The 26,973-nt window shown below is 42.2% G+C and overlaps 1 protein-coding gene across 1 annotated transcript in view; it reads right to left on the reverse strand.

The window, feature by feature from the left end:
• COL21A1 (collagen type XXI alpha 1 chain) overlaps positions 1-26,973 on the reverse strand; it is a 472,866-nt gene that overhangs the window by 32,624 nt on the left and 413,269 nt on the right. The window contains exons 23-25 of the mRNA XM_063916728.1: positions 26,578-26,613; positions 25,613-25,657; positions 23,057-23,089 (exon numbers count right to left, since the gene is read on the reverse strand). Coding sequence (XP_063772798.1) covers positions 23,057-23,089; positions 25,613-25,657; positions 26,578-26,613 — 114 coding nt within the window. The remainder of the gene's footprint in view (positions 1-23,056; positions 23,090-25,612; positions 25,658-26,577; positions 26,614-26,973) is intronic.

Genomic DNA, 26,973 nt, shown 5'->3' on the forward strand with positions numbered 1-26,973 from the left:
TAGGACATTGAATAGTGTTGCCCAACTAGGCGCAAATTATACAGTAAAATGTTGGTGGCAGTTTTTTGTTTTTTTTAAATCGTGTATTTTATTGATTTTTGAAAAATATAAAAAAACAAATAAACACATTGAAACAAACAAAAGAACCGTGCATTTCTTGAAATAAATCCGCAGTAGAGACAATAAGTACAAGTGTACATAATAAAAGGGACATCATACAGGCAGACAAACAAAATTTTGATAGACATCAATTAACATACAAAGTACAGTAAATAGCAAAACAACATATTCTAGTACATAGAAGGTAGATCGGCAAATGTCAAGGGCGAAGGACACACAAAAGTATCCAATACTTCAAAATGAGAGCGGAGAATCAAGAGAGTATCTAGATTTCGCCCAAAGTCCCCATATCTTGTCATATTTACCAGGGCACTTGCGTTTAGCGTACATAAAACGTTCATGAGAGAGTGTCACATTAACTAGCGCCAGCCATGCTGCAAAGGCAGGAGGATCCTGCGCCATCCAAGTACATGCAATACAGACACGTGACAAAGGAAGTAGATTATTAATGTATAGTTGTAGAGGACTACGGAGGGATTCCCTCAAATTCAACCCAAATATACATATGCGAGGGGTCATAATAGAGAAATAAATACCCATACCACGGATACAATTCGTCACCTCCTCCCAAAAGGCAGAAACTCGTGGACAGAGCCAAAGTAGATGCCAGAAACCAGCATCCAGGGTCTTAGACTTAGGGCAAGCAGTGGACGTCAGTCCACCAATTCGAAACAGTCTACCTGGAGTCCAATAGATTCTATGCAGAATATAGAGTTAGATTTGTTGGAATCTAGCGTAGGCCATGGCAGTTCTAGGAGAGCTAAGTATAGAGTCCCAGTCCTCATCATCGAGAGCACCCAGATCAGAGACCCATTTATCCCACAGCAGCCCTAAACCCTCACAGCCAGAGGAGGAGAGGAGTACAGAGTCGACACAGTCCTACACTCAGGCATATTACGAACCAGTGCACAAACGGGGGATTCAGAAAATTGCGGAGTAACATTACCCCACTGTGCAGACAGAGCATGCCGAAGCTGTAAGTAATGATATAAATAATGTCTAGGGACAGCATACATGGTCGATAAATATTCAAACGTGTGAATTCGGCATCCTGATACAGTTGTCCTATAGCCGACACACCAAAAGAAAGCCATCCCGTGCCACTATCCAGTGACCGGACCTCAGAAAAAGCCAAATTATTCCACAGAGGGGTGCAAGGGTCAACAGTATTATCCACCAGCAATTTCTCCACTACAAGCCAAATCCTCTGAGCTTGTTGTAATAAGGGGAAGAGAAACAATCGGAGAATGTGCTAACAGGTACTGCAGTGGAGAAAATGCCTAACCTGCCTTCTCCAGTAGGGCCATAGGGAGGTTACCATAGTCCCCAGGGGTGACCCATTCTCCCAACTGAGCCACTTCGGTGGCCACATAATAAAGATGCAAATCCGGCAGGGGCAAGAACCCCTCATACCTAGACCTATACAATGTCTTAACAGCAATACGGACTTGCTTTGAACCCCAAATAAAAGAGGTTATGTGATGGGTAATTAGTTGAAATTGTGAAATGGGAATGTAGATTGCGGCATTGTGCAGAATATATAAGAACTTTGGCTGAACAATCATTTTTACAAGATTCACCCGACCCGTAACTGACAAAGGGAGCTTTTGCCAGACATGTGATTTGTCTCTCAATATTACAATTTGGGGAGTTAAATTTAGGGCAATAAAATCAGCTGGAGAAGGAAAAATTTGAATGCCAAGATACTTAAACTGGGTACACCATTTTAAGTGGAAATCATAAGCGGAGGGCTGTAGGGTAGATGGAAGAAACGGAAACACCACCGACTTATCCCAGTTAATGTGGATTCCTGAATAAAAGCTGAATTCTTCAACCAACTCAAGGAGTCGAGGTAAAGAATTGGGTATGTCAGATAAATAGTGAATCATATCGTCGGCATATAAGCCTATTTTTTCTTCACAGACTACAACCGTGATGCCTTTAATATAGAGGAGGCTCTAATTTTACATGCCAGGGGTTCTATCGCCAATGCAAAGAGCAAAGGGGATAAGGGGCAGCCCTGGCGCGTTCCTCTCTCCAGCAAAAAGGAGTCGTTGGTGAAGCCATTAACAGCTATCCTAGAAGCCGGGGAAGAATAAAAAAGTTTAACCCATGCAATAAAATTCGGCCCAAGCCAAACCTAGCTAATCACCCTCCAGAGATACACCCATTCCACCGAATCAAAAGCGTGGGCAGCGTCCAAGGATACAATAACTGCATCACCCATTTCCTCACAGGCAAGTTGCAAATACGTAAATGGCCGGCGTAAATTAAGAGCGGTAGACCTACCGGGCATAAAGCCGGTTTGGTACTTATGCACTATTTCAAGCACCACAGTATTAAGATGTAAAGCCAACAATTTCGCCAGGACTTTAATATCAGTTGAGAGTAAGGAGATAAGACGATACAAGTCATGTAAACAGGAAACCTTACCCGGCTTTGGAATCAGCACTACCAGTGCTTCCGCCATAGGAGGAGGGCGAGAACCAGCGATCAGCAAAGAATTAAAGATTTCCAGAAGCTTAGGTGCATAAAAATCAAATGTAATGTAGTTATAAAGTTCGATGGAAAGACTATCCACTCCAGGAGCCTTATTATTAGGAAAAAATTGAATGGCAATCTCCACCTCATCCAGAGTGAAAGAACTCTCCAAGAACTGGAAGGAGTCCGTACAAAGCACTGGGAGTACAATCTCATCCAAATACGTAGATAGCTGCAAGCTAGAATAGCGCACTTTAGACTTATATACTTCAACAAAATGAGAATAGAAACTGGCTGCAATAGAAGGGGTGTCAACACACATAGCACCGTCCGCTTGCCTCAAACCATGCACAACAGAAGGTGAAAATTCCTCCCTAGTCACATAAGCCAGAATTTTTGCTGTTCTATCTATGCGCCCATAAAGCAAATTCCGTTTAGATTTATCGAGGAGCAAGTCCGTCTACTGCTTATGCACAACCAACCACTCCACCCGATCAGCCAGTAGACCGCTATGCAGATAAACTTGCTCCCGCTCCAGACTCCATCTCTCCAAATCCTCTTCGGACTTTCTATTAAAAACTTTTATTTGGGCGACTCTAGAGATCAAGGAGCCTCTTATAAAGGCCTTGAAAGCATCCCAGATCAAAGGGGCATTGTCACACACTGGGTTGTTCACAAAAAATTCCTCCCACAGCACCAATAACTCAGAGGCAGCCCCCATCTGAGATAACCAAAAGGGATTAAATCTCCAAAAAGACACCCCCTTAGGGATATTAAAGTCTAAAGATAGAAGTATGGGGGAGTGATCCGAAATCCCTCTGGCTAAGTAATCTACAAAGGTGACAGATGTAAGGAGAGAGCAGGACAGGAGGGCCATATCAATACGAGAAAATACACCAAATGAGCTAGAAAAGCATGAATAACGTTTGACAGAGGGAAAACGCAGGCACCAAACATCCAGGAGACTCAATTCAGAAACCAAATGTGCAAAGGCAGTAGTGCCTCCCTGCACAGTCTGAGAACCAGGTCTCCATCTATCCATACCTTGGTGAATAACAGCATTAAAGTCACCAATGCAGATGACCGGTGTTGACGGCTATTCCTGCATAAATGCACATGCTTTTACTAGTACATCAGAGATGTAGGGAGGGGGAATGTACACCGCCAGGAGAATAAATGGAGCATTATGAATGGTGCCCGCTAAGAAAATATGTTGGTGGCAGTTTTAGAAGTGTATAGGTATATATGTAAAATGTATGCCATCACTGTATAGCAAACTAGATAAGGGCCCTCATTCCGAGTTGTTCGCTCGCAAGGCGATTTTAGCAGTATTGCACACGCTAAGCCGCCGCCTACTGGGAGTGAATCTTAGCTTCTTAAAATTGCGAACGAAAGATTCGCAATATTGCGATTACACATCTCGTAGCAGTTTCAGAGTAGCTTCAGACTAACTCGGCATCTGCGATCAGTTCAGTGCTTATCGTTCCTGGTTTGACGTCACAAACACACCCAGCGTTCGCCCAGACACTCCTCCGTTTCTCCAGCCACTCCCGCGTTTTTTCCGGAAACGGTAGCGTTTTTTCCCACACGCCCATAAAACGGCCTGTTTCCGCCCAGTAACACCCATTTCCTGTCAATCACACTACGATCGCCTGAGCGAAGAAAAAGCGGTGAGTAAAAATCCAAACTTCATAGCAAATTTACTTGGCGCAGTCGCAGTGCGGACATTGCGCATGCGCACTAAGCGGAAAAACGCTGCGATGCGAAGAAATTTTCCGAGCGAACGACTCGGAATGACCTCCAATAAGTACAATACTGCAAAGGTTGTCTCTAGATGTACAATAATTTGAGTACAGTGTTGTATATAAGTATATCTTTAGGTGAATGAAATTATGAAAAGGTTATAGTGATGTTAAATAGATAAATGCTAAGTATTAACACCATTCTATAGGCACTCTAACAGCAATATGGGGGTACGATCTTGAATGTAAAATTCCTCAACTCTGCAGGACATTACATAATGTATCACTCAATTAGGCACAAGTTATAGAGTAAAATATTGGTGGCAGTATTACAAGTGTATAGATATCTATGTAAAAATTATGCTACGCTGTACAGCAATGTATAACAAACTAGACAATAAGTACAATACTGTACAATATTATGATTATAGTGTTATAAATATGTATATAACATTCGAAAAGGTTATAGTAATGTTAAACTAAATGTTAAAACACTGTGGTAAGATACAATTAGTCTGAATGTAGATGTTAACTGTAAGAGTTAACAGTGTTATACGAAAAGTGTGTTGTGAACATAAAGTTCAGAATAAAACACTGTCTGCAACCAACAACAGACAGGTATAGGTATAATCCATAATGGCTGCGTCTAGCTACAGTATGTATGCAACCAACAAAAGACAGGTATACTGTAGGTATTGACAATGCTAAATTCCTTTTGTCGTAATTATAACCCTTTATGAAGTCTAAGAACACTGTACGCTGTTTGCTTAAGAAGTACCGTAATGGTACGCTAGTTGCGTAACGATCGCTCAGCCGTAGGCGAGACGCTCAAGCGTCACGTTCGCTCACGGCCCAGTGATCACAGGACACGTTATTGGCTATGACTAGAGTAATGATTCGCTATGGCGTGGCTTACGCTCGAGACCACGAGGAGGTCACCAGCGGTGCAGACGCTCACAATGCTATACCTTTATGTCTAAACCTTATACCAATGAAATACACAGAATACCTTAATGTGAATACAGGGTGTACGTGCAACCTTGTGTAACCTGACTAACTACAAGGCTGCTTGAGCGTCACCGACGCTCAAGTGAACACTTAATACTATAGAAAATACACAGATACTGGTTTAGGGTCCGAAGCCTATTAACTGTATTATATCTAATATACTTGTAAAAAAAAGGGATAACAGTACAAATGATACACTCCAATATAACAAAGACTTCCTAACCACAGAACTAAACAATAAATACAAAAAGACAATACTACACTGACCTAAATGCAATACAATACTATAATACTATGAGAGATATAAGAGAAAAGAGGAGAGAGAGAGAGACGGGGAGAGATGAGAGAAATTGGCTCACAGTAAGACAATGATTACGGAGAGAAAACTTACGCACAAAGGGTATGATCGCATGCGCCTCGATATCCAGCTCCCGGCTATCAGCAGATAACCGTTGATGAGAGAGTGAAGTTGGATATGGTCGGCCTGCCTATTTATGCCCCACACACAATGCAATCTCATAGTCCCTACAATCCCATTGTCCATTGGCCGAAGGAATTCGGCCCTGCATCATAACAAAAGGTCATAGGGCGATTCATACAGGTGGGCTGTGACGATTTCCAACAGCTCAGGTGGGTGGGAAACTAGGTTTCCCGCCGCATACCTGAGTATGAGTAAATAATAGAAATGGACATAAACTTCTTATGTCCATAACTATTCGCACGAGCGATTAATACGCTCCAAACCAACACCGGAATATTACTAATTAAATACTCTTCCGATGGGTACCAAACACTGCTGTATGATTCCTGTTAGACCCTTCGTACGATGCAAAGAGGGATTCCTCAGCTCAGGGACATTCTATTTTAACCAAACTTTCAGAATCTATCAAAGGGACCATGATCTATAAACTACATTAATTGTGAACATTTGTAACGAATGAGTCGCACGCTACGACTACATACTCTTTACCGTAAATACGCATACCGTGCGAGCGGGTGCACGCAATAGCGGGTATGCGCAGTCACGGGAAAGCGCACGCATGCGCAGCATGTACCAGTGTGCGGTGCAAATATGGCAGTGTGCATAGAGACATTTTTCTGACTTTGACAGTCCACCCTTTGGCAGTCAGTAATAACTGCCACCTTCTAAAATATTTAAGGAGAAAAATGTAAATCAGGGGTTAATTGATTTCCATGGTGGGGTAAGGAAGAAGAGAGGAGTAGGTGTGAAAAGGGTATGACCTAGTGAGAAAGTAGAAGCATGTGTGTATGAGTCCATGTTTGGAGGGTCATGTATCATCGTGCCGTACGTGTGGTAAATCAAGCTTCGAGGTATTGCGAAGTATACATTTGAATTCCTTCTTATCCTGTGGTACAGGTCTGTGGATGGGCTGTCAAACTCTACCGAGCTCATTTCGGCTGTGGTTGTAACAAAATGGGGATGCACATTTTAGTTGATGATACATGAATGGGGGAGGTATGTGGTTGCTGCTATCTGTGCCTGTATTCCCTATCGTCTATGTGTGTCGTTACCTGGGGGTTGTAGAGATGAAGATAAAGAACACTTACGAAAAATGCAATGATATTCTATGTCAGGGAAATGTACATCTGTTGTTGAAGTTGTGTTCGGTATCTGTTGAGAGTCGTCTTCTTTGCGCTGTATTGCTCCTTGGGCATGAGCAAATAGCTTTGTCTGAGCCATCAGATTTACAAAAAATGTTGGGCTAGCGTGAGTTTAAAAGTACTAGGGAAACTGGGGATCCATGGCAAAGTTCATCAAGTGTCCATATTTAAAGTTGTCAAATCTTCTTCTTTGGTCAATCCGTTGTCTGTATACATCTCGTCTCGTCAGCTTCCTCGTCCAAGGGGGTCTTTGTATCTGGGAGAAAAGCAGAAAAACAGGTGAAAGAAACGGACCGTATAATCGCATTTTCATCACATTCTGGTTTCTATCATTGGGTCATAAATCAAATCCAGGTTAATTACAGTTTCCTCGCTCCTCAAGCTCATCACTTTTGTACTTTGTTTGCACCTCATTAAAGCCTGCCCGCATCTAAATATCAATCCAATCGATATAATGACACCCAGGATACATAGTAGAAACTTTCCAACATCCATTATGACTCCTTGAGCCCAGTCTCCTAAACCGGAGAACCAATTTCGCGGGTTCAACCATGACACCCAACCAGTCAGCTCATTACCTACAGCAGCAAGGGTGAGATTGTGTTTTCGACGAAATTCCCACTTCAATTGGAGAATATCGTCCATCTTTTGGTCTATGACCTCTACCGGATCCTCGGTGCTATTTGTGATATACGTGCAACACTTTATGCCGTACTGTGTTGCCAATGTAACACAATATCCGCCTGTTACTGCTGTAAGATAATTAAGAACCATCCTATGCTGAACTAGTTCTGTTTTGTAAGCTTGAAGTTCTCTTCCAGTGTATCTAAACGTGTCATCATACATTTCAGTGATATTATCTAACAAATTGGCGAGTGCGGAAATGTATCTATAATTCATCACACCTCGAGCGGTACGAGTGAAATCTAACGCTACCAGAACCTGAATCCCGGTGGATTCATGGATAAGATCAGAGGCCGGATGCTCTAACCTTTCTGACAGCTGTCTTTTAACTCGGTGCTCGTAATGAGTGTGAGTATAAGGAGCTTGGGCACCACGGTGTATGTCCTTCATTTTGTCATGTGTAACAGTCATCACTTCAGGCAATACTTTTCCAATATAACACAATCCTTCAGAGTTTGGGGCAAGCCACTTGTACGCCTTTCTCCCGCATATGAAATATGCATCATCGGGGAGAACATAAGGGACGGAGAAGGACATGACCATGTTACAAACCTTCCAGGTGAAATCTCCTGACCCTAATTCTTCCATCTGCTTAATGCACGTATCAGTTTGTACGATATGTGCACAGTATCCTGGTGATACCTCTCCAACTCTAGTAATCCTATTTCCTAAGGTATATCGATACCGAAAAGATTTTCCTCTACTGGCTATATGGCGTACGAGCTCTGTATCTGTAGGCATTCTATCTGCTCTGTGTGAAAAGGTCATGGTAAGGTTGCTCCATGACACTTCCCAATTTCCCGGTTTTCTGGGATTGGAGATGTTAAAACATATGAGGGACCTATCCACATGGTATTGGTGGAGCTTCAAACTAGGAGGGCTGGAGATGTTAAACCTCCGGTCCACCGGTCTCCCACCACTTAGCTCAAGTACCTCCCCTAACGTTAAAGGAAATGGTACTAGCCCTGATTTGCTGTGACCCTGAGGTACCTGAGAGCATACCCAACAATCTGTTTGGTTTAACACGTTACCCACTAAGGAGTGATAGTCACTCAATGGATGCCGGTCCATATGGATATTAAAACTGGATTGGCATTTCTTTATGCACCCATCTTCAACCAGATTATCACAGAGCCTACAGATACAATTTTCTTCAGCTAACAATCCATCACAATTTCTTCTATCGGATCGTTTTCTGATACTCGCCTTTGCTTGTTGGTTTGGTTGATCTTGGAAAACTACGCCTCCATCATCATAATCGGAACCCATTCCAGAACCTCTTTCGACCTCTATGGTACTCTCGCCGGAACAGACTGCTCTGGTCAACATCATGGTTAACATCAAAATCCGGATCACAGTCTCTTGGGGCAAGTCCATCTTTGAGGAGGAAATAGAGAAGAATGAGAAGGGGGAAAAAGAAATTTTAAGGGAGAGGGGCTGGGAAGTGGAGAAAAACAATAAAAGGGAGAAGGGAGTCGACAACTGCTTTCGGTCTTCAAGGCTCAGGTGCCGCCTCAGTCCTCCTGGAACAGACACTCCAGTGATACAACCTCTACCGTCTGTTCCTTATCACGGGACTTCTCTGGATCGGCAACCTTTTTGCAGTGGGATGAATGGACCCAAGTCTCTCTCTCAGCAACCTTCAATGCTGTGGTGCTAGTCAATAAGACCTGGTATGGTCCTTCCCATCTATCAATAAGACAACCTGAGCGTAGAAAATTTCGTATCATTACATAATCCCCAGGTTCAATGTCATGACAATTACTACCTGGTAAATCAGGAATCACCAACTTCAGATTATCATTTTGACTCCTCAACTGCTTACTCATGTTAATCAAGTACTTTACAGTTACTTCATTGTTACATTTCAAATCATCCTGAGGGTTAATCATGACATGCGGTTGTCGACCAAACAAGATTTCAAAAGGAGACAGATTAAGGGGGGACCTGGGAGTGGTTCTGATGCTATACAAAACAATGGGTAAAGCTTCTGGCCACGTCAATCCTGTCTCTGTCATTACTTTACTCAATTTATTTTTAATAGTGCTGTTCACTCTTTCGACCTTCGCACTCGCCTGTGGACGGTACGGAGTGTGCAGCTTACTATCAATTCCCATCAACTTACACATTCCTTGAAAGACATCACCTGTAAAATGGGTACCCCTATCACTTTCAATGATTCTAGGGATACCATATCTACATACAAATTCCTGCACAATTTTCTTAGCTGTAAACATGGCAGTATTTGTAGCTGCTGGAAATGCTTCGACCCAATTCGAGAAAACATCTATACAGACAAGTACATATTTCAAATTTCGACATGGGGGTAATTGAATGAAGTCAATTTGTATTACCTGGAAAGGGCCGCCGGCAGGTGGGATATGGGATGGTTCTGTAGGTATTGCTTTTCCAATATTCTTTCTCAGACAGGTAAGGCATGACATTGCTCTTTTACTCGCATGAGAGGAGAATCCTGGGGCGCACCAGTATGCTCTTACCAATTTGCACATCCCCTCCTTGCCTAGATGAGTCAGCCCGTGAGCTGCTTCAGCCAGACATGGAAGGTATGCCCTGGGGGCCACTGGTTTACCATGTCCATCCGTCCAGAGCCCTGAGGACTCCTGGCCATATCCCTTTGCCCTCCAGACTGCTCTTTCCTGTGTGGAACACAAATTCTGCATCTCACACAACTTCTGTGTGTTGATGGTATTAAATACCATCAGTTGTGTGGTGTCTGTCCGTATGGGGGTAGCAGCTGCAAGCTTTGCGGCCTCGTCTGCTCGGCTGTTACCAAGGGATACTGGGTCTTGGCTATATGTATGTGCTTTACATTTGATAACAGCCACTCTGTCGGGTTCCTGTATCGCTGTTAGAAGCCTTTTTATATAAGCTGCATGCGCTATCGGTGTACCAGCCGCCGTCATGAAATTTCTGAGCCGCCATAGCGCTCCGAAATCATGTACTACCCCGAAGGCGTATCTAGAATCGGTGTAGATATTGGCTGACTTACCCTTAGCCAATTCACATGCTCTGGTTAGGGCGACCAGTTCAGCAACCTGGGCTGAGTGAGGTGGGCCTAGCGGTTCCGCTTCTATGGTGTCTTGGTCATCTACGACTGCGTATCCAGTACACAAGTCTCCCGAGTCTGACTGTCTATGACAACTACCGTCCGTGTAGAACGTGAGTTCTGCATCTTCCAGTGGATTGTCACTGATGTCAGGCCTTGCGGTAAAATTTTGGGTCAAATATTCCATACAATCATGTGTATCTTCCTTTGCATTAAATCCTCCTTCCCCATCACTCTCACCTCCCACCCTTTGTGCCTGACCAGGCACACCTGGGAGAAATGTTGCAGGGTTTAATGCGCTGCATCTCCTTATGGTGATGTTTACTGGGGCCATTAATGCCAATTCCCATCTCGTAAACCTTGCTGATGAGACGTGTCTGGTTTGGGCAGAATTCAATAAGGCAGATACCGCATGCGGTGTATGGATTGTGAGGTTGTGGCCTAGCACGACATCTTCGCTTTTTGTCACTAGCAATGCTATCGCCGCAACGCTACGTAAGCATGTGGGGAGGGATCGCGCTACCGTGTCTAGCTGGGCGCTGTAGTATGCAATTGGCCTGCTGGCGTCACCGTGTTTTTGTGTTAGTACACCTGCTGCGCACCCAGCACTTTCTGTTCCGTATAGTTCAAAGGGTTTCCCATAGTCTGGCATACCTAGTGCTGGTGCCTGCGTTAGACACTGTTTGAGTCTCTCAAATGCTGTTTCGGATTCGTCTGTATGCGAAATCCGATCAGGTTTGTTTGAGGAGACCATTTCCTGCAAAGGTAGCGCCAATATGGAAAACCCTGGGATCCAATTACGGCAATACCCACACATTCCTAGAAACGTCCTGATCTGTTGTTGGGTTTGTGGCAGTGTCATGTCTCTAATGGCTTGGATTCTATCAGCGGTCAGGTGTCTCAGTCCTTGTGTTAGACAGTGTCCCAAATATTTTACCTTAGCTTGGCATAATTGCAACTTGTCTTTGGAAACCTTGTGACCTGTGTCTGATAGATGAAACAGGAGCTGTTTCGTATCCTTCAGGGATGCCTCCAATGAATCAGAACACAGTAGTAGATCATCCACGTACTGTATCAACACTGATCCACTCTCCGGTTGGAAAGACTGTAAACAATCATGCAAAGCTTGAGAAAATATACTTGGACTATCTATGAAACCTTGGGGTAACCGAGTCCACGTGTATTGGACTCCTCTGTATGTGAATGCAAACAAATATTGGCTGTCAGGGTGCAGAGGTACCGAAAAGAATACGGAGCAGAGGTCAATAACAGTGAAAAATTTGGCAGTGGGAGGAATTTGCATTAGGATGACAGCTGGATTAGGCACTACGGGGAACTGACTCTCAACTATTTTGTTCATCCCCCTTAGATCTTGCACTAGCCTGTAACCCCTCCCCCCACTCTTTTTAACAGGGAAGATGGGACTATTTGCTGTGCTGGACGTTCTTACTAGAATGCCCTGTTGTAGCAAGCGCTCTATTACTGGGAAAACTCCTAACTCCACCTCTGGCTTCAGAGGATACTGTGGGATTTTTGGAGCTATCCTACCATCTTTTACTTGTACAACTACTGGAGCTACGTTTGCCATTAATCCAGTGTCCTGTCCATCTTTTGTCCAAAGTGACTCTGGTATCTGAGATGTCATCTCTTCTACTTGGGATGGGTTCCTATTTGTCATAATGGAATGTGACATTAATTTTGATGGGGAGTCTAACATGTCTCGTACTTCCTGAGCGTGATTCTCAGGGATGTCCAAGAATACACCTTCAGGAGTACAATAAATGACGCAACCCATTTTACATAGTAAGTCTCTTCCCAGGAGATTAGTTGGTGCCGATGCAGCCAGCAAAAAGGAATGCTTGGTATGCAAAGGCCCTATTGTAATCTCGGCTGGTTTGCTAACAGGGTAGTGCTGGACTACTCCTGTTACTCCCATGGCTGGAATTGTCCTACCAGTGGTTCTCATGCCCACTGTCGAATTTATCACTGACTTGGCCTCTCCTGTGTCTACAAGAAAGTTTAAAGTTTTACCAGCTACATTGATTGCAATCTCTGGTTCGCTTCCAAGACTAGCAATCAACTTAACTGGGTGCAGATTACAGGTATGGCCACACCCCTATTGGGTATGCTGACCTCCCTGAATCCTGCTGGCAGCGACTACTTGTGCGGGGGTTAGCTGGGAACTACCAGAGGCATGCCAATCTCTGTTCGGGGGATATCTTTTTGTTTCCCCTGTATGTGGCTCAAAACTCCGCCTCTGTGGACCCTGCTCCCAATGTCGTGTGTCGTGTCGTTGTCTAGGGGGTTGGAAAGATCTTTGTACACTCTTTGTTCTACATTCTCGTGCATAGTGTCCCGGTCTGTTACAAGAAAAACATGTTATTACACTTGCCTTACCCACAGGATTCGGTGGTACATACGCAGGCTGCCTTGTGGTCAGCGCCTGTATACTTACGGACATCAACTTATCACTTTGCGATTCCCTGTGCCTAGTGATGTTTCTGTCGTGATCAATAGCAGCCTCTCTCAATGTGGACACTGACAGACCTCGCCAACATGGCTGCGTGGTCTGTACCCTAGCTTTTAATGTTTCTTTCAAACCATCCATCAGTACAGATACTGCTACTTCTCGATGGTTTGGGTTGGTCTTAATGTCTTCTATACCAGTGTACTTTGCCATTTCTAATAGTGCCCGGTGAAAATATTCTGTTGCCGTTTCAGACTCCTTTTGCTTAATGGAAAATATCTTGTTCCATTTAACAACGGCTGGGAAATACTCCTTTAGCTGTAAATTTATCCTTTTTACATTATCCTTGTTGTACACGTCTGTAAGCGGTACATCTTTATCCAATGCACAGTCAGCTAAAAATTGAGTTGCGTCAACATTGGAAGGTAAACAAGCTCTTAGCAGTATCTGCCAATCCTTGTTGTTGGGTTCTACAGTGTTACCTAGATCCCTGATGTATTTTTGGCTAGCAACTAAATCCTTCCTGGGGTCAGGAAATTCGGACACTATTGTTCTTAATTCCATTCTGGAAAATGGAGTGTACATGGCAATGTTCCTTATGGGAGTGGCTCCAGACACATCTGTTTTTCCATTGGGAACTGCTATTACCCTTACAGGAGCAATTCTAACAGCCTCTTCCTGTGTAGATTCTACAGCTTGTTGTGGTACAATTGTTTCAGTGTAGTGCATGGTGCCGTACTTACCCGTTGACACGACCTCACCTATCCCTCCGCTAGGGGCTTTCACTAATCTCGTGGGTGTCGCTGTGCCTACTGTGGTCTCTGCTATGGTGGCTGCAAGAGAGAGAGCTGAAATTGTTGCTGAATCGTCTTCTTGATCACACTCCTGAGGAAGGTTCAAAACAGGGTACATCTTGCACGGGTTAATACTTGCATGAGTTATTTGGTTAACATCATTAACATTTACAGGGTTACTAAGAGTTTGTGTTTTACAACCCAGTGCGTTTCTCTCCGCAATCAACTTCTCTCCTGCAATGTATGGTGGAGGAGGAGCTGTGGCTATCAGCTTCCTGACTGCCCCAGATCCTGCCGCCAGAGCCAAACCTCTCTGTATCTCACCTTCCTGGTGCCATAACTGTAAATAATCATGATGTTGAATTCGTCTCTTTGTTGATTTTACGAGACATATCCTCCTCCTTAAATTTTGTAACACTTCTGGACTAAAGCTACCTATTCTTGGGAATTTGTCCCTGTCTTGTACAGTCATTCTCTCCCATTCATCACATAAAGATTCGGTGTGACTTCCATATTTTTCACACATTACATATCGTGCCGACCCAACTGGTCGGTTCACAGAATCAACCTGAACCAGGGTTGATCGCCCCCTACCTGAGCAACTGGCCCCCATAGTCTGCAGGTGTTGCTTAGTCCTCCTTGGATTTCTGTGTCAAGGTTTTCAGCAAGCCTTTACAGACAACCAAATTACTCCACAGTAGGCCGGCGGTGGCGGTTTACCGAGTACCCCACTCACTCGCCCACCTCGACCAATACGACCTGATCACACCGACGTGGTGCTGGCGTACTCGATACAGGGCCCCTATGGAACCTTCAGTTTACTGGAACATATGAGGGTTACCCGCAGGACACTTACTCTTTCCAGTAAAGGTGGGGTTGTTAGATAGTTCCTGAGTGACCAGCGAACTTCCCTTTAAAAATAAAAAATTACACAAATCACGTCAGAATGTACAAATAGCGTTTGTGACCACTTTACTCTAATGGTATTAGGTCAGATTACTAACTACTGCACACAATTACGTGCGGTCCAATCGTTCAGTACATAAGCACTACCTGTTATGTACTGAGAGATTTAATGGAATCGATGTTTCCGGCCGCGATTCCTTCAGCATGAGCTTATGGCCTATATGGGTTCTGCACCAACACCCCAGGCGTTGTGCCTCTTGTACCTTTATAGCGGACCTTTTAGTACCTTGTGACCTCCTGGTCTTGTTACCTTATGACCTCCTGGTCTTGTTACCTTATGACCTCCTGGTCTTGTTACCTTATGGTCCGCTATACTCTAATGCTCAAATATTATTTAACCAGGGATGCCTCCCTAGCCACCGTATATGTCACTTACACGTATGTCCCTTGACGAGTACCCGACTTTCCTTTTGGTTCCACCTTAAAGTTGTATAAACTTATGTATAAAAAAACACACTCACTCAACACATGTACACTTTTGTTTCTATATCTATTTCTGCGCAGAAATTGTCTTCAGTCCAACAGTGTTACCAATTAGGAGCAGGATCTGTTAAACTAAATTTCAGATTTTTTTCCAAAAATAGATTTGCGTTATTTACCGCTTCGCGTTATCTACCGCTGTGCGTTACTTATCGCCTTTGCGCTAATTCTCGCTTTGCGCTAATTCAACTTTTCGTGACTTGAGCTGCGTGGGCGTAACCGGACGCTACGTTGCGTAATGAACGCTGCGTGCGTCTGCCTTTTGGATTGCGTACGCTAGTCTTTGTTAGCGACACGTGTACGCAATGCAAAGATCCACCGTAACACAATATATACTTTTATCAATGTAAATGATCCCTGATCATCTACCGCAATCCACACTGACTGCCTTGTCTCCTAGACAAATCGTGTGTTGTTCTATACTTTAACTATTACCTTTACTATGAAATAACAGCAAATCTCTTTTTAGCACTTTCTATCAACTATAAAAATTGGCAAACAGGAATAGTGATATATGAAATTGAAAAAGAAATGCAGATAAATGTATGCGTGCGTGTATACGCAAGACAGAAGAGAAATAAAACAGTTTTAAAAGACACAAGCGTTTTGTTCTTACTTCCGGTTCCCGGATTCCTTCAGCACTCTTTATCTAAGCGAAGCAGACGCTTATCCCGTCAGCACTGGGAGACAACCTCCCACCCTTTGCTGGGGGGATAATGTCTGCTGATCTACCTAGTGCAGATATGAGAAGGATAGGACGAGCCCCCAATTGACAATGCTAAATTCCTTTTGTCGTAATTATAACCCTTTATGAAGTCTAAGAACACTGTACGCTGTTTGCTTAAGAAGTACCGTAATGGTACGCTAGTTGCGTAACGATCGCTCAGCCGTAGGCGAGACGCTCAAGCGTCACGTTCGCTCACGGCCCAGTGATCACAGGACACGTTATTGGCTATGACTAGAGTAATGATTCGCTATGGCGTGGCTTACGCTCGAGACCACGAGGAGGTCACCAGCGGTGCAGACGCTCACAATGCTATACCTTTATGTCTAAACCTTATACCAATGAAATACACAGAATACCTTAATGTGAATACAGGGTGTACGTGCAACCTTGTGTAACCTGACTAACTACAAGGCTGCTTGAGCGTCACCGACGCTCAAGTGAACACTTAATACTATAGAAAATACACAGATACTGGTTTAGGGTCCGAAGCCTATTAACTGTATTATATCTAATATACTTGTAAAAAAAAGGGATAACAGTACAAATGATACACTCCAATATAACAAAGACTTCCTAACCACAGAACTAAACAATAAATACAAAAAGACAATACTACACTGACCTAAATGCAATACAATACTATAATACTATGAGAGATATAAGAGAAAAGAGAAGAGAGAGAGAGACGGGGAGAGATGAGAGAAATTGGCTCACAGTAAGACAATGATTACGGAGAGAAAACTTACGCACAAAGGGTATGATCGCATGCGCCTCGATATCCAGCTCCCGGCTATCAGCAGATAACCGTTGATGAGAGAGTGAAGTTGGATATGGTCGGCCTGCCTATTTATGCCCCACACACAATGCAATCTCATAGTCCCTACAATCCCATTGTCCATTGGCCGAAGGAATTCGGCCCTGCATCATAACAAAAGGTCATAGGGCGATTCATACAGGTGGGCTGTGACGATTTCCAACAGCTCAGGTGGGTGGGAAACTAGGTTTCCCGCCGCATACCTGAGTATGAGTAAATAATAGAAATGGACATAAACTTCTTATGTCCATAACTATTCGCACGAGCGATTAATACGCTCCAAACCAACACCGGAATATTACTAATTAAATACTCTTCCGATGGGTACCAAACACTGCTGTATGATTCCTGTTAGACCCTTCGTACGATGCAAAGAGGGATTCCTCAGCTCAGGGACATTCTATTTTAACCAAACTTTCAGAATCTATCAAAGGGACCATGATCTATAAACTACATTAATTGTGAACATTTGTAACGAATGAGTCGCACGCTACGACTACATACTCTTTACCGTAAATACGCATACCGTGCGAGCGGGTGCACGCAATAGCGGGTATGCGCAGTCACGGGAAAGCGCACGCATGCGCAGCATGTACCAGTGTGCGGTGCAAATATGGCAGTGTGCATAGAGACATTTTTCTGACTTTGACTGTATAATCCTATGTAGTAGTAACTTCTAACTCTTTTTTCTAACCTATCTTTGTATGAGCCGAAGATTTCAGTTGCCAGTATATTATTTCCTTTTGAAAAAGGTAGTAGCCAGATGTTTTAAGTCCTCTCCTGTTTTGTATTAGCTAAAATGTCAACCAGCAGTTGTTTAAACAGTTAAACTTTTCTCCTGTAAAAAAGCTAAGTTTTGATTCATGAACCCGAAGACAAAGTTATACATAGAGGTGGAGGTCATCATATTTACAATGGACTTAAATCAGGGGCGTACGTTCATACCAGGTGCCCTGAGGTTAAATAACATGCTCTTGTAACCAAGCCTATGTAGGAAGGACATCTAGAGCCCTAAAAACTCATTTAGGGGAACATCTATGCAATATTAGGTGAGGTCTAACCACTCACCATCTGTCAGAACACTTTAGGACCCACCATCAGTGCTCTCAAGCTCACATAAAAAATGTCACCGGCCTCCAGCACATCAAATCTACAAGGCGTGATAGAAATATTGAACGAAATATAGCACGCAATGAAATGTAGACTATTTATAAACTTCAGACTTTGGCACCTAATTGCCTAAATCGGGATTTTGAACTAAAATGGTTCCTACACGATTGAACTATCCTTCTCATTAAGCCATACATAAATACATGCTAACCATATTTCATATCATATTCATCATTTATATACTATTGATTATGTCCCCTTTTAGTCCCTTTTTCTTAATTTTCCTCAAGTATGTCTAATTCTATATCTTTCATATGGAGCTGCACAGAATTTCAAAAGATACCAGAATCTCAATTTCAAAAAGGACTATCATCTAATTTTACAAAAGCATCTTACAATCACCTTCTAAATAAGAAGTTTTATCAACATTTAACAACAGAAAGTAATATTTGACGCATAAAAATGGCCGCCAGTGAACTTCCTTTATTTGCACTAAGGTCACTGGCAATATGGCGGACCGCACTTCTGGTTGCAGAACCACGTCACTACGGGGACCTCTGGCAACCAAGTCACCTTTCCCTTGAAGTCAACAACATAACAGAAAAGAACCTCCACCTTATTAACACATTTTAAACTAACAAGGAACATTTCCAGTGGACTTCCGGGAATCGCCGCGCCTATGACGTCACTTCCGCCTGACAAAGAACCAGATGTGAGGCGCTAACCACATCAAATTCTGGGGAATAAAAAGAAGACAAGCACACAGGGGAGTACAAGCCTTGAAAAAGAGTTAGCTGTCTCGAAACGCGTTGGAGTACTCCACCTGTGACCACAAGAACTGCACTTGGGTATGGTTACATTGCCACTGGTAAAAGCTCTGGAGCCATATGCAGGGTTACCTTGCATAGTCAACAACACCTGCAGCTCCACCACACCGGTTGCGTACCACTATACCTCCTCATGAACATTTTCTCTCTTTCATTTATTTAAAAGAGTGCTATCTCTTTTTAAAATACTGTTTGTTATTGTCAATTTTAGTGTATATTAATTTCATCTGATTTGCATATTAAATTAGATATTTTGTTTTATCTTATTGCATATTTTAAGCTGCACACACTGTTTTACTATCACTCTGGTTAAATTTAAGTAGTGACATTCTTATGATACAACTATACACATTTTTCACATGACAATCTGGTTTCTTTGGGGGAAACCTAGTATCATTTGAGACCTGCTTATACTCAAAGAAGTACCTGAATAAATCCATCCACACCCACTTTGCATAAGTAAAATAGAAGATGGTTTCCAGGCAGTGACTCTGACTTGCACATGTGCTGACGTCCCAGCGACTCGCCAATGTTACATATGGGAAAATAAAGATTCCTTATTGCGATAAGGAATGTTTACATTTTGGTGCTGGCTGCAAATGATAATAAATAGAACCCAGAGAGATAAAGTACCAGCCAATCGGCTTCTGCCTTACATTTTACAGGCTGTGTTTGAAAAATGACAGGAGCAGACTGGTTGGTGCATTATCGCTCACAATTTTATCTCTCTCCAAACTTTGATAAAAACCATATAAAAATGTTATTATAATAATTAGTGCATTTCCTTAAAACAACTTTTGCTCCCCTTTCTGCCTTCATTTAAGACACAACAGGAAAGCTGTAGCCCACTATCAGTACACTATCAGTAATTGTGAGGGTGTATCAGAATTATTTTTACCATCAGTGTTCTTAGTGTTTAGAGTGTGCATCAGCATTTTTCTGTCTCCTGCATAGTACTAGAAGTGTTAGCATGGTAGCACCTCTTAATATGCTTAGAAATAGGGTGTGCAGTCCAGTCCCCCTCCCTCCCCCCTTTTGATCACTAAATTGCTCTCAGTATTGTCTGGCGGTCACAATATTGCTCCCAGTATTGTCTGGCGGTCACAAATTGCTCTCAGTATCATCTGTTGCTCACAAAATTGATCTCAGTATTGTCTGGAGATCACTAAAATGCTCTCAGTATTGTCTGGTGACCATTAAAATGTTCTCAGTATTGTCTGGCAATCACAAAAATTGCAGATGGAATCAGCAATATTTCCACTACGGCGCATTCATCATTGGCTGAGATTGTACTCTGCAAATGTGTCAGATTAGCAGTCCAAAATTGCAAAGATCTGCATCAATGAATGAAAGTGAACTTGAGTGATAACTGTTTGGCATGGGGGGGGGACAAGACCTAGCTTGCTTCTGGGCACCTGGGATGAAGTTGTGCCACTGGCCATGACCCTATCGCTGGTTCAACTATTGTCTTATTTTGAACCAATTTTGGTAAGTACTAATCACTATCTAATGATAACACCTGACAAGACCCACTGTTTTGGAGATTCTTTGACCCAGTCATCTAGCAATCACAATTTGGCCTTTGTAAAAATCGCTGAAATTCATATGCTTGCCCATTTTTCCCTCAACTTTCTTTAACTGAGTGTTCACTTGATGCCTATTATACTGTATTCAACGTCTTGGCAGGTGTCATTGTAGTGAGTCAATGTTATTCACTATACCTATATTTTTTCCACATATGCAGGAGAGAGGAGAGTAATACATGCACAATTACACTTTTACATGTGGGGGCATTAAATGACCTGGCCTCTTAGCAACTACTGCCTGGTGGTCCGAACAAAGTGATTTTCATACCCGAAGATTATAATCTTCATTGCTATCTGCACCCACATATTTTAAGAGCTGATTGCAAGTTTTTCAAGACTAAAGCACAAAGTAAACAAGACTTAATGACTGGCAACTACAGGATTGATATGCTTTAAAATAATTTAACCCAAGGGACACAGCTGTGAGCTGTGAGAGCAGTGCAACACAGAGAATAGTCTGGTTCTATAAGATTGTCCATTCAGCTCTTCACTTATTCCTGTTTCAAGTGCTATGCCAATGTTTATTATCTGTTACAATGGCATACAAGCCGAGGGACACAGATACAGGTGGTGAGATAAGCACACAACCATGAGCCCATTGTCCCCTTAAGACCAATATATCTGCTCTTACTGCTAACCACTATGGTTTGCACTTATATCTTTATAGATGTGTCCTTATACTGTACATCTAGCCTCAGTACACCATGCAGTGGGAGTTACCTGGCGTGAGTGAGCTGACAGGTCCAATACAACTCCACTAACGCTGGGCATCTTTAGTCACAATGCGTTGAAACTAGGATGCACCAAAGTACTTTTCTGATTTATTTCATATGGGAGACTTGTATGTCTGTGTGCGACTGAGTCTCTGAATTTGCGTATGAAGTGGTACAATGCAGAAGCAGCAGCTTTTTTTCCTTGCCAAGTTCCAACGTACTTCACATACAGGCTCAGTCGTACACAGATATACAAGTGTTGCATATCAAATTAATTAGCACAGTCTACTGGTGCCTCTTAATTGCATCGATTTGCAACTAAAAGACATTTTCAGCAAAACAGATTTAAAAAAGAAGCTAGCAGAGTGTCATGGGAACTCTTGAGGGGTTGTTTGGCGAGATTGCAGTAAAAGTGTAAGAGGACAGTAGAATGAGATATGTTTTCCTGCTGTGTGAGAATGTCATTGCTATTAGCTGAATCTGGATTTTACAAATATTTTGTTGGTAGTGCACTTGTCTACTATTTTTTTAAAATATATTTTATCCTTTCGTAACTATACATTGAATATATTTTGTAATAAAAATAATTTTTGCATATACCAACTTTGCCTTAGTAGTACATTTATATATTTATTGATTGATTGTGAATGTGTGCACTGGTTATATATATTCTTTAACTATCACCCTTGGCATAGTATTATCTTTTCCATAGATAAGGGGGAGGGTACTTTGTGCCCTATCTTTTCCATACTGTCTCGAGCACATGTGAGGATCCTCCTGTTTAAAATAGTAAAGTCCCCTCTTCCAAATAATGTACCTCGCTATTGTCTGGTTCACCCAAAATATACAATTTTCCACAGATGGGGGCATATAAAGCACAGATCTCCTCATTCTTGGCAGGATGTATCAAGCCTTGTAGAGAGATAAAGTGGTTAAGTTGCCCATAGCAACTAACCAGCTTTGGGGGGTAATTCAGACCTGATCGTAGCAGCAAATTTAGCAGTTGTGCAAAACCATGTGCACTGCAGGGGATCCGGTCTGAAGATCGACAGTGTCTAGGTTGACAATGTTTAGGTTGGCCACTATAGGTTGACATGTTTTCAAGGTCGACAGGGTTCTTGGTCGACATGTTCTAGGTCAACATGAGTTTTTCTAATTTTTTCCTTTTTTTGAACTTTTTCATACTTAACGATCCACACGGACTACGATTGGGAACGGTAACCTGTGCCAAGCGCAGCGAGGCACCTTGCCCGACGCATGGCGAACGAAGCAAGTCATGCGAGGGGACATGGTGCACTAATTGGGCTTCCCGATCACTGTATTGAGAAAACAACACTAGAAAAACATGAAAAACTCATGTCGACCTTTTGACCTGTCAACCTAGAACATGTCGACCTAGAAACCCTGTCGACCTTCAAACCATGTCTACCTAGTCACTGTCGACCTATAGTGGTCGACCTAAACATTGTCGACCTAGACACTGTCGATCTAATGATCCACACCCCACTGCACGGGGGGACACATGTGCAGAGAGAGTTAGATTTGGGTGGGGTGTGTTCAAACTGAAATCTAAATTGCAGTGTTAAAATAAAGCAGCCAGTATTTACCCTGCACAGAAACAATATAACCGACCCAAATCTAACTCTCTCTGCAAATGTTATATCTGCCACACCTGCAGTGCATATGGTTTTGCCCAAATGCTAACAAATTTGCTGCTACGATCAGGTCTCAATTACCCTCTTGATCATTAATCTAGCTAGAGGGGTTGCAAGCGTCCATGTTTTTGGAAAAATATAGACCGGTGCGAGCAGGCATTAACAGTTTGTTATATCAAGATTGAGTCCTACCTCTCCTTTAGAACCATCAGCTCCTTGTTCTCCCTTGAATAACAAATGGTAACAAACAAAAAAATGAATACATATTTATCTTAATTTGCAATTTAAAATGATTTGTGAATCAGATGAAAAAAGAAGAGAGGATATATAGTTGTTTTAGCTTAAATACATTAACTCAGTATAGTTTTAGAGGGATATGGTTCTCAAGCCCATTCTCAGCCTCTACCATCTCTCAGATTCTTCCATATCAAAAAAAAGCTTGGGACCAAAAATATTTGGATATCAGATTTTTCTGTATTTTAGAATATTGGAATACCATATTGAGATATCTTAGGGAATTAATAAATGTTATACTATATTTTTAATACTTTTGTGCGTTAAACACATTTTGTGTACAGTGACCCATCAGAAAGCAAATTTTAGTATTTCAAAATATTCTGTATTTTGGGAGACTCAAGCTGTACTTTACCTGCTAGCTACAATTGTCCTGTGATTTGGTGAAGTGATTGAGGAACACAGTGAAGTGACAAACATAAACATTTGGCAGATGAAAATAAGCAGAGACATCCTCTAGCCAAGACCCTAGACTTAATTGATGGCCATTATATAATGGAGAAAGAAATTTAGCTAATTAACTCTTGAGGAAAAGGTAGGTTGTACCAACACAGAAATTAAATAACTGGTACAGTACTTGAAAAAGTCGAATTTTAGATGGGATTGAATAGGGGTTGTCGGATCCATTCCGATAAATACATGTCGGAATGGATCCGACTTTAATTGAATATACCCCTATATCTCCCAAAAATATATTTTCGTGGATAAAATGAAATCACAAATCCAATAATAACCACAGCATGATGAAAATGATATGGTGATAAACCACTATGGTGATATTGAAGGAGTTAAAATTATTTTAACTTAACATCACTGCATTAAAAGTGTACATACAGTGGGACAAAAAAGTATTTGGACAGCCACCGATTGTGCAAGTTGAGAGGTCTGTAATTTCCATCATAGGTACACTTCAACTGTGAGAGACAGATCTGAAAAAAAAACTAGGAATCACATTGTATGATTTTTAAACAATTTATTTGTATATTCCTGTGGAAAATAAATATTTGGATAATCAAAATGTTTAACTCAATACTTTGTAATATAACCTCGGTTGGCAAGTACAGAGGTCAAATGTTTCCTGTAGTTCTTGACCAGGTTTGCACACACTCTAGCAGGTATTTTGGCCCACTCTTCCATGCAGATCTTCTCTAAATCTGTCATGTTTTGGGACTGTCGCCAGGCAACACAGACTTTCAACTCCCTCCACAGATTTTCTATTGGGTTGAGGTCTAGAGACTGGCTAGGCCACTCCAGGACCTTGAAATGCTTCTTACCGAGCCACTCCTTAGTTACCCGAGTGGTGTGTTTGGGGTCATTGCCATACTGGAAGACCCAGCCACATTCCATCTTCAATGCTCTTACTGAGGGAAGAAGGTTTTTGCACAAAATCTCACGATACATGGCCCCATTCATCCTCTCCTTAATACGGATCAGTCGTCCTGTCCCCTTTTCAGAAAAGCAGCCTCAAAAGCATGATTTTTCCACCCCCATGCTTCACAGTGGGTATGGTGTTCTTGGGATGCCATTCATCATTCTTCTCCCTCCAAACACGGTGAGTGGAGTTTATACCAAAAAGTTCAATTTTGCTCTCATCTGACCACATTACATTCTCCCAATCCTCCTTTGGATCATCTAGATGGTCACTGGCAAAATTTAGATGGTCCTGGATATGTGCTGGCTTAAGCAGGGGGACCTTTTGGGCGCTGCAGAATTTCAATCCTTGACGACGTAGTGTATTACTAATGGTAACCTTTGTGATTGTGGTCCCAGCTCTCTTGAGGTCATTGACCAGGTCCCCCCGTGTAGTTCTGGGCTGATTCCTTACCGTTCTCAAGATCACTGATACCCCATGAGGTGAGATCTTGCAAGGAGCCCCTTGGTCGAGGGAGCTTGTCAGTGATCTTGTATTTCTTCCATTTTTTTTTTTATAATTGCACCAACAGTTGATCTCTTCTCACCAAGCTGCTTGCCTATTGTTGAGTAGCTCATCCCAGCCTTGTGCAGCTCTACAATTTTGTCCCTGGTGTCCTTAGACAGCTCTCTGGTCTTGGCCGTGGGGGAGAGGTAGCAGTCTGACTGTTTGAGGGTGTGGACAGGTGTCTTTTATACAGATAACCAGTTCAAACAGGTGCCATTAATACAGGTAACGAGTGGAGGATAGAAGAGCTTCTTAAAGAAGAAGTAACAGGTCTGTGAGAGCCTTGCTGCTTGGTGGGTGTCCAAATGTTTATTTTCCACAAGAATATACAATTGTTTAAAAATCATACAATGTGATGTCCTGGTTTTTTTTTTCATATTCTGTCTCTCACAGTTGAAGTGTACCTATGATGGAAATTACAGACCTCTCTCATCTTTTTAAGTGGGTCAACTTGCACGATCGGTGGCTGTCCAAATACTTTTTTGCCCCACTGTAGCTAAGAATATGGGAATGTTTTGAAGGCATATAATACATACCTTTGTGCCTGCAATACCAGGAGAACCATTTGTTCCTTTATGGCCCTAAAAAAAAAAGAAATACCACTTAAAAACAATATTTATAATATATCTGTATAGAATGTTACTGTGCAATTACCAGGTTTGATAATGATAACTCATGAAAACTGGGTCTAAAATCTTTTTTATCTATTGCTACCTATTATATGTTGCTATTGTAATGACGTGCCTAATTACTATTTTACTTCAAGTTATTATTAATACTGTCCTTGTCCGCTCACTAGTCTACTCTGACATCAGAACTGCTCACAGTAATAAATGTAAATGGCTGGAGATTAAAAACAACTGTACATCATTAGTGGATTGTTACACTACTTTGTCAAATATTAAACTCTTTCAGAGACTTTAATATGAAATACTTTTATTCTGTGGATCCTCTCACCCTGTCAGATTAGCTGACAGACAGTGAAAGTGATTGATCTTTATCTACATAGTGATTTACTGTATTTGGAATAAAAAATAGATTCTATATATCTGCATATCAAAGCAATAAAAAAACCTTTGCTGCTATGCTACAGTATTATTAAAATGTTGCTGGAGCAGCTGAGTGATGCTGGAAGCATTTTCTCTTCATCATACATGATCCTGCTATCGCAGTTCTGGAATGTTAATAGCATTTGACGACAGCTGACTGTACAGGTACTTCTATTTTGCATGGGGAACCTATTGTACCATCATACGTGCTCATAGCCATTATTCGTGCTCATAGCCATCCCAGGCTTCAATGAATGGTAAATAGGAGAATCCCTAAATAATGGAATAATGTCAGTTTTCACAGGATGTAGGATTCTTCTTCCATTTATAAATGGCCACATAGATTCTCAATGCTTGTTATGCAGCAGAAATGTTAGAATATCAACAGAAGTATTTTATCTGTAATACCAATGCAAAAATGTTATTATTCTTATTATTTATAAAGACAGTACCTGACTCCCTCGTTCACCTTGATTTCCCTTATCACCCTGTAAAAAGTAAAATGAAACATAATTTATAAACACATAACAAGACAGACAGACAAATAGATATTTTTACAGTTTCTAAACAGGAATATAAGTATCTTAAATTAATGTGAGTAGGTAGCATCTCAGCTATTACTTACTGTAGTTACAAGGAGGGTCATTCCGACCTGATCGCTCACTGCAGTTTGTCGCAGTGCAGTGATCGGGTCGGAACTGCGCATGCTGGGGCTGGATGGCGGCGTTAAGCCGCCATTTAGGGAGCGCGCTCCGGCCAACCGGCGAGCGTGGCTGGACCATTGGGGGGGCAGGCCGCAGCAGCTGCGTGACGTTACACGCAGCCGCTGCGACCCGGGGCAGCGAAGA

The sequence above is a fragment of the Pseudophryne corroboree genome, chromosome 4 (genome assembly GCF_028390025.1).
Source record: "Pseudophryne corroboree isolate aPseCor3 chromosome 4, aPseCor3.hap2, whole genome shotgun sequence".
Taxonomy (NCBI): Eukaryota; Metazoa; Chordata; class Amphibia; order Anura; family Myobatrachidae; genus Pseudophryne; species Pseudophryne corroboree.